Here is a 9,046-nt window from a genome sequence, read left to right as displayed (position 1 = left end):
AAGGCTTGTGTTGGCTGAGTATCTCAAAGGGAAAAAGAGAAAATTGGCTCATGAATATGTGATATTCTATAGAAGAGGAAACTACCTTATTGAAGGTGAGACCTCTCCTATAAATAGGAGCCTCATTTCCTCACATTTCATTCATCCAAGTTTAAGAGATTTGAGAGACTCTCTCTCTAGAACTTTGGCCGAAATCCTCTCTCTCTCTCTAGTTTATTTTCGATTTTTGTCTTGGCACCTAGGTCCTCATTTGACCTAGAGTTTAGCTCTGCGACTTCGAGACTCGTTCTTAAGTCGTAGTGTTTAAAAGTGCCCACTCACTAATTCCTTTTCTCTCGAGTGATTTAGTGATAGAAACTTTCGTGGTTGCTCGAGGTGCCGAGGAAAGAAAGAGAGACGTGCTGCGAGGGGAGACAAGCGTTGCAACTTTCTAAGAGCTTCTCAAATAGCAAGCTTCAAGAAATGTTAGTAAACTTCTATGCTCATAATAGTTTTTAATTACGTGTACTTGCTCTTTGTCTAGGTTAGTAAAAACTGGTTTTACTTGTAAAAGAAAATTTTTAAAATTCCGCCGCTTACCGAAACGTTAATTATTTTCTTAAACCCTAGATCAATTCCAACAGATTTGAATTAAAACTCGTCTATTTTATTCAAATTCACAAGTCGAGCGTTTACAAAAGTCTATACATTACACTACCACTTTTATGATACGATCATAATTGAATCTTTGCTAGTGAATTGATGATATGCAAGGAATAGTTAAGAGGTGAATCGAAAGGTCTAACGGGTTAATCTTATTCGAGACACGAACCAATCTGGAGGGCCGAACTCATGTAATGGCACTTATCAATGGACAAAACTGGTCGTGTAAACGCATAACAGCTATATCTGATAATCTCTTGAGTGCAACTTTGTGTCTATAGTGCAGTCACGCAAAGTTAACAAGTCGTTTGATATTCTGAGAGAGTCTGCGAATATCAAACGTACTTGTTGGAGTAACAGTTATCGGGTCCATGGTCCCCGTTCCGGCATCAATAAAGTTTTTAGAAATACTCATAATTAATTGGATTAATTATCTCACACAATTATATTTTGATTAAGAGTTAATCAAATTTTAACTTTCACGGTAAAATAGTTTTACCTCACGGTAAAATAGTTTTACCACACGGTAAAATAGTTTTACCGTAAGAAGTTAATTAAAGAGTTAATTAATTTAAGACATTAATTTTATGTCGATCACTCACACAGTGACATGTGGCGATATGAGATAGGCGCCTAATCACTATAAATAAGGAAGCTGAAAATTACGTAGATTTTATCTTCGATGATGTGTCGATTTTTCATCGGATGAAAATTAATTATAGTAGATAATTAATGGCGCCAATTTACGGATAAGAATATGATTTTTATCTAGAGATTTTCTCTCAAGTTAGTTGAGCAAAAATCTCCAATTAATTGTGTTATTGCCACATGTCGACGAGAGAGGAAAAATATCAACTCCCTCCCTTGAATATAGTTGGCGCCAACCACATGAGAGAATCTCTCATCTTGGTTGAAATCTTATCAGATAAGATCTCGCCACGTATCATTCAAAGTGGAAGAATCTCAACCATATTCGGTTGAGAAATTTTAGGCTTCAAATGGATATAAATAGAAGCCTAGGGCTTCACAATTCCAGACGCCATTTTCTCTCTACAATACCACACGGTATTAACAAAAAATTAGGGTTTTCACATGGTTCTATAGTGTGATACTCAGCGAGTGAAGAAACTAGTGAGATTCGAGTTTGCCCACCCAAGAGTTTCTATCAACTCGAAGAACGGTTCGGAAGAGCAGGGTATCGATCAATATAGTGTTGGCTGATAAGACATCGTATCAGACTCAGCGAGGCATGGCCGGTAAGCTCGTTCCCGGGTGTTCCTCTAGCTCAGACTCGGCGACTCGGAAAGCACGGCGGTCAGAGAAAAGAAGGAGTTCAAGATTCAAAGTAAGTTTGATTTTAATATGCACTTCATAATTTATAATTTGTTTTAGAAACTGCATGTTAGGTCAATTAGGTTAAAGTATTATAATATGGCATGCTCTATAATTATATGAGATATAATTAAGTTATTAGAATTGTTCTAATTAATTTAAAAGGATCATAACCTTTGTTTACTAATTAAATAAATTAGAGAATGGTCATAACCTTTGTTTAACAGTTTAGTAAATTAATATTCCGCTTAGATCAAAGTCCGTAATTAGATTGCGGATTTATTCGGAAAAAAATTAGTTTTCCATCGCCTTATAGGATCATCGATCCAGCAATTGGTATCAAAGCTTATTGTTTTGAACCGTAGGCAGATACCGGTTTCCTACACTATACATGTTGTAGTTGCTTAAAAACCAATTTTTTCATCACGGTTTGCCTTAGAATTGAAAATCATCGTTTAAAATTTTCGGCCAAAACAGGGCCTGTTTTTTCAAAATTTTCGAGCAAAACGGGTTAAGCTCGAGGAAAGAATCTACGTGATGAAAACTTATTTTAATTATTTGGACATGTTCTATATACATCTTAGATGCTTTAAAACTATTTACATGTATTCGATTTACACTAAAACTCAAAATCGAATTTTGAAATTCTCGGTAAAAACACACCCTGTTTTTTAAACATTTTCGGACCAAAAACACTTCGAGTTCGAGGAATGTTTTTGGCTGAAAACAATGCACAAAATAAATTGTGAACATTCTTCGAGTTCGGCGAATGTTATAAACATGTATTTGTTACTTAAAAAAAATTTACATAAGCACGGTTTTGATTAAAACTTAAAAACATTCTTGAAAATTATCGGTAATACTACCTTGTTTTTTCCAATTTTCCGGTAGAAAACAACTCGAGCTCGGAGGAAGTTTTGGCTCGATGAAATGATATAAAACTTGTTTGGACATGTTACAAAAACATCATAGATGCTTAATTAACACAAAAATTGGCTCGAGATTACCTTAAAAATAAACTCGAATTCGCTATTCTTCGTGATAAACAAACCCTGTTTTTCCATTTTTGGTTTACGATTTTTGTAACGATTTCTAAATCAATTTCTGCGGTTGTTTTGTGTTTGAAATCAAGAACACGGAGAGAATCGATAGAGAGAGAGAGAGAGAGAGAGAGAGAGAGAGTCGAAGAGAAAGAACGAGATTACACGTTTGTTTGCGTGAGAACGAGGCTGGAATTTTTTTTTGACGTATCTATACGTATACGTCATAAATTTTCTTAGGTCCAATCACGTAATATGTGAAAATACTCCGTAATTCGTACGTTTAACAACACAATAGCTGCGTAATACGAAGTTTCTACTAATTCAATTCAATTCAGTAGGTTTTAATAAATTTACAAATTTGCCCCAACTATAAAAATCTTTGCAGTTTAGTCCCTATGTCGAAAATTAACTTTTTTTCGAAATAAAAACATTTTCTAAAATTATATTTCACAAATCTCTTTAATAAAATACAATAAGGAATTTTGTCAAATTACATAATTTTTCAAGCTCATTTGGTATTTATTTTGAATTTTACAAGTTCGGGACTTGAAAATTTGACGAAAAATACCAAACGATATTGAAATGAGCTGAAAATTTTTATGATTGGCTAAAATAATATATTAATATTTTGAAAATATTAATTCTATCATTTTTATGTCTGGAAAAGTGATTTTCATAATCACGACCCTTTCTAGTAATTTAATTACTCAAAAATTAAGAAAAATAAATAAAATTATTTTCTATAATTTTATTTCACCAATAATTCCTATAATTATAAATAAGGCCTCATGCCAAATTTGATAATTTTAGGAGATCATTGGATAATTTTCCCAAATTTTCTAAAATTCAGATATCATTGAGAGATTCACGGAATATACTAAACAATTCCGAAACGAGCTGAAAATTTTTATGAGTGGTTAAAATAATAAAATAATATTTTCCAAATATTCATTTTATTATTCTCTAGTCTTGGAATAGTATTTTCCGAGACAGGGTCATAATGGTCAATAATTGACCTAGGGGCATTTTCGTAAAATTGCCCTAAGTATCCGAATTGAAAACCGATCGTGTCTAGCCACTCGATATACTTAATTATTCGTGTTATTATCTAAATAAAGTGAAATACTACCGTACAAGCTATTATGACGAGCTAGTACGATTTACGCTATTACAGATATGACGCTTTAATTATATCAGATATAATTATTAAATTTAAAAAATTTAAAAGTCTTCTGCCTCGTTCGTATCTGACTATTATTATTATTTTGAATTTACGATCCAATAAATTTACCTATAGTTAATACGTTGCATCTCATACTTAATCCAAACTATAGTAATATACAATATTAAGGATATCGACATATGTTTTTACAAACTAAACTGCATTTAAGCATTCTAAAAATCATCATGAAAATACCAACTTATTTTATTAATTTCAACAATCATTGTAACAATAAACATCTTTATTGGAGCATCATTCCTTACGAATCAAATTTGAAGTTTCACGGTAAAAGAGTTTTACCGTACGATAAAATAGTTTTACGATAAGGAGTTAATTAATTCAAGACATTAATTACATATCGACGACTCGCGTAGTGGCATGTGACAATATGAGATAGGTGTCTAGTCACTTTAAAAAAAAAAAAGAAGCAAAAATAATATTAAGATTTTATTTTGATGATGTGTCGAATTTTCATTGGATGGAAAATTAATTTTAGGAATTAAAGGTGGCGCGAACTATATAGAATATATGATATTTTATACTTTGAGATTTTATCTCATTACGGTTTAAATAATATATTGAGAGTTAAAATATCATCACGTGTCGACATGAGACATAAAATCTCAACTAATTAGTTAAATATATTGTTTTAAATACTATAATCTTATGTTAAAGTAGTTAAGATATTAGTTGATTTAGAATAAAATATTATATTATGAAAATTCTAAGATATCGATAAGATATTCTGGTAGATTTTTAAGGCTTCACATGATCTATAAATAGAAGCTTAGGGTTTCATTCTAAGCGTCCAAGGCCAATTAAGTTCTTTACACTTATAGTGACTCTAGGGTTTTTACACGCCTAAAATAGTGAGTAAGAAACTTAGTGAGTTCAAGTTTGTCCCCCCATAGGTCTCTACAAGCTCAGAGGCACAGATCAGAAGAGGAATGTATCAATCAAGCATAACCGATAAGATCGTTCTTAAGTATTCCTCTAGCTCAGGCTTGGCGACTCAAAACGCACGGTGCTCAGAGAATAGAAGGAGAAAGAAGAACAAGCAAGTATGTACTCGTTCTTCGTTTATGCACTTTACGGTTTATAGAATTGCATGTTAAATTGTTTATTCTGTTATATTGCATGCACCAGTTTATATGAGATATAAACATGTAATTTAGAATTGTTCTAATTAAATTTAAAAGGGTGATAACATTTGTTTACAATTTTTTAAATTAATTATTCCGCTATGAGTTTGTCACGACCCGCCGACCGATGCTGCCGGCAGCGAGCCGCAACTGACTGCTGCTAATGTGCTGACGTGAATTTAAACGCGTTTATAAAATTACCGCTATCTGAACGGTCAAAGTGTTGTAGATTACTTGTACATAACGATAGTTTGCTTAAAATAAATTGCAGAAAGAAAATAAACTATTTATTACAGACATAGTTTAAACTAAATTTAAAAAAAAAAAAAATTACAGACCCAAAAAGTGTGCTAGAAAAATTTTCTTTTAATTATACATATATTTTTAAAATAACAAAAATATATTTTCAAAACATTAAAATATATTTTTATACATAGGGCCCCTGAGTGCATGTTTTCTGACTATTGTCGACAGGTCGTCATCAACATGTCTCTTTGATCCCGTCTTGGCTGCTACATCTCCATTTTTCCTTTTCCCTTGTCTACAGCGTCAGGGTAATTTCTAGTGAGTCATAAAGACTTAGCAAGTGGATAACTATATGGTGACGTATGCACTGGTTGTGCCACTATGCAATCTAACCTAAATGTCATGGGTGGATGCAAACAAGAATGCACAACTAAAACATGCATACATTCAATAACTAACAGACACTAACTAACTCAACAATACTTAGACACTACAACAATCACATTCCAATACTTAGGAGTATAACCGGTCCCATACCGGGTAACCCCTATCGTAAATATCGACCAGAATAATTAACTCTGACTTCTAATCGTCTCACTCTGCCCATTTAGTCTCTTGGCGACCTATTACGAACTGCTGAATTGACTGAAACTGTGTCTGTCGGATAGATCACTAACCTATCCGAGAGACTGTCTGAGATCTGCTAATGGTACCACACACCAAGATTATGTCCAGCGTTTGCAAGACGCTTCGGACATAATCTAAACCTTCTTGCTTTGGAGGACCAACCTTTTGGCTCGCACGAGAAGGGATGCTGTTCTGAAACCGTGGTCCACCGACACTGACCTTTTTAAGCTGGACTGTTCGACTCTGCGTTTAAAATCCGGGCCACGGAACGATAACCAGATATGACTCAACTGTGGGAGACAGAAGCTCGGGTAGAACCCGGCTGATAGAACCCAAGATCTATGTCTTGGTCAACTATCATTAATTATTAATGTTCACGTTGCATACTTGAGTGTTTTATAGGAGTTCGGAATTATTCCGGACCTCCCATTAGTTTTCGTATACGGCGGCTACTCGTTACGAAAACTGACCAATTATTGTCTCCCGTTATCTCGGACTATATATATATATATATATATATATATATATATATATATATATATATATATATCACAAAAAGTGTTTCTTTTCCATAAATTATATAATTTAAGTTTGTGAATTTTCATAAGTACAAAGAGAGCGAGCAAATAAGTTTGTGCGTACAATACTTCAAAATGTACTATTTATTTATGCTAAACATATCACCAAAACGTAAATTAATCAAATGATAAATAAATTTCATCCCGTTTTTCCAACAGTTCATTCATTTTACATAACATAAAACGAGCTTTTAACCGAACACGCCAAAACCAAAGCCAAAGGCAAGAGAACAAAACACAAATGAAAAGAAACCAACAAGATAGGTCCAACTAACGTCATGAAATGTTTCAGCTGGACTTTTCACATCATATTGAAATAAACTTCTCGTCACCGTGAGCAACCATGTCTTCAGGCTTATTTTATAAAATGTCAGTAGATCTCAGGAGGAGTATCCCTGAGAATGAATTAAAATATATATTTGGATGAGTTAAGTTAAGTTAGGAATGCGAAATTGCAGGTCATTTTATCCCTGACATAATTTAATTTAGGCGACTCACGGGAAAAATTCAACATATTTCTCGGCGTCAAATAGCTCCCGGAGCTGAACATAAAAGCCAAAAGAGGACATTAGTGCCAAAAGAAAAAGCAGATATGTTTAACTACCTTTGATTATGCTTTGCTTAACGAAAAAGAGAGATAAATATCAGACTAACCCGGTCACATATTTTACAAGAATTAGTGAGACAAGAGACTCCAATCTTCAAGTAATCCTGGCAATAAAGTTTGAAAATTTAAATATAATAATAATAATAATAAATGATAATAATAATAAAAGACACCAGAAAACCTGGATGGTACTTACCACCATTAAACCAACACATAAATCTGCAATAAAGGGATCACTTGTTTCACAACTGAAAAAGAAAAAAAAAAGGTTAACAAACATTATTAGCTGTTTCTTTTCCTTTTATTTTCTTTTGAAGAGTCATTTATAAAATAAATTCTCAAGCCGAACCTGTAGTGGCTGGACATCAAGCACGGCCACCCAGTTTCTTTGCTCTGCATTGTCGCTACAATGCACTCTGTTACAGATCCCAATCGAGTCACCTGTAACCAAAAGGCAATTGAATTCGTTACACAACTTTAATAAAGAAATAAAATGATATTTTTATAACTTAGTTAAGGCTCTTGGAGCACCGATTGAAGAGGATATGAGCCCCCTTGGCTCGATACTAACGCTAAGAAAGTGAATTTTTGTGCGCATACCTCTAAAGGCAGTCCACTGTACGTATCAGAGAACAGTGCTTTATCATATTCATTTTGGTTCATGATACAATCCTTTCCCATAATTGTACTTATAGCAGGGCGTAGTCCACGAGTTAAGATGGAGTATTGCTCTCGGTCATCCGGGTGAAGTGGATCTTCGATCAAAATAACTGAAAATTTTCGCCTAAGTGAAAAGTAGGCATCTATGAGATCATCCCCACATAACTTTGCTGGAATATTATCGATCTGGTGCAGCAGCAAATAAAAAAGGCAAGGGTCAAGCGGCTATATAGCCAAATAGAACTTAAGTTTTTGCAAAATAGCCATAGTTTGTCAACTATAAGCAAATTAGCCAAAGTAAGATTAATCTGGGCTGGATTAAATTTAATCCCAACGAATTATAAAGACAAAATGTAAGCTTTATGAAGGCTGGATTAAAATTAATCGAGACAGGATTAAAAGTCGTAGTACTCTTAATTGGTTATTTTGCTATACCTAATGAAACTATGGTTATTTTGCAAAAGTCATAGTTTGAATTGGCTATTTCATATAATTTTTCCAAAAGGCAAAAGGAGAGATTAAGAGAAATATTGTAAACTTTGATTAATGCTGAAAAATGAAAACTAAAGTCGGATTGATTGTTGTTGGGTCGGATTTTTCACCAGCCCAAAAACAATTGGGCCTCGTGGGCCAAAGTCAGAAATTTCATTAATTGAGCTTAATAAGCCATTAAATATCAAGATTAGACTCTAATGTTTAAAAATATCTAAATATGGACTTTTGGACACATTTTGAACCAAAATACCCCTAATTCAAAAAACCCACATTTTTTTTTCTCATTTTCAAATCATTTTCATTACAATTCTTTTCATCTTTTCATTACAATATGAGTTTTTTGAATAAGGGGTATTTTGGTCCAAAATGTGTCCAAAAGTTCATATTTAGATATTTTTAAACATTAGGGTCTAATCTTGATATTTAATGGCTTATTAAGCACAAATTAATGA

General features: G+C 33.2%; 1 protein-coding gene across 2 annotated transcripts; it reads right to left on the bottom strand.

Annotated features, from left to right (window-relative positions):
- Positions 1-6,939: 6,939 nt before the first annotated feature.
- Positions 6,940-8,635, bottom strand: LOC149402285 (enolase-like). 2 transcript variants are annotated; one of them, XM_089610052.1, is made up of 7 exons: positions 8,605-8,635; positions 8,040-8,309; positions 7,789-7,880; positions 7,636-7,687; positions 7,487-7,543; positions 7,331-7,374; positions 6,940-7,227 (listed from the first exon to the last, which is right to left on the bottom strand). In XM_089610052.1, the coding sequence occupies exons 2-7, from the start codon at positions 8,118-8,120 to the stop codon at positions 7,203-7,205; spliced, it is 351 nt and encodes a 116-aa protein (XP_089466178.1). In that variant the 5' UTR covers positions 8,121-8,309; positions 8,605-8,635; the 3' UTR covers positions 6,940-7,202. The 2 variants fall into 2 exon arrangements, with proteins under 2 accessions (XP_089466178.1, XP_089466177.1); XM_089610051.1 differs by lacking the exon at positions 8,605-8,635 and having other exon boundaries at positions 8,040-8,307.
- Positions 8,636-9,046: the final 411 nt, after the last annotated feature.

This window comes from Urtica dioica, chromosome 3 (genome assembly GCF_054948205.1).
Source record: "Urtica dioica subsp. dioica isolate 48M chromosome 3, U.dioica_male_clone48M_v1_H2, whole genome shotgun sequence".
Taxonomy (NCBI): Eukaryota; Viridiplantae; Streptophyta; class Magnoliopsida; order Rosales; family Urticaceae; genus Urtica; species Urtica dioica.
This window is presented reverse-complemented; position numbering and strand designations above follow the sequence as displayed.

What these genes read in the sequence shown, in the direction of transcription:
- LOC149402285 (XM_089610052.1), bottom strand. Translation starts at nt 8,120, where the DNA reads ATGGGAAAGGATTGTATCATGAACCAAAATGAATATGATAAAGCACTG. An exon ending in TATGTGTTGGTTTAATGGTG is followed by an intron (nt 7,544 to 7,635) that starts GTAAGTACCATC and finishes CTTTATTGCCAG; the next exon opens with GATTACTTGAAGATTGGAGT. An exon ending in AAATATGTTGAATTTTTCCC is followed by an intron (nt 7,228 to 7,330) that starts GTGAGTCGCCTA and finishes ATTCATTCTCAG; the next exon opens with GGATACTCCTCCTGAGATCT.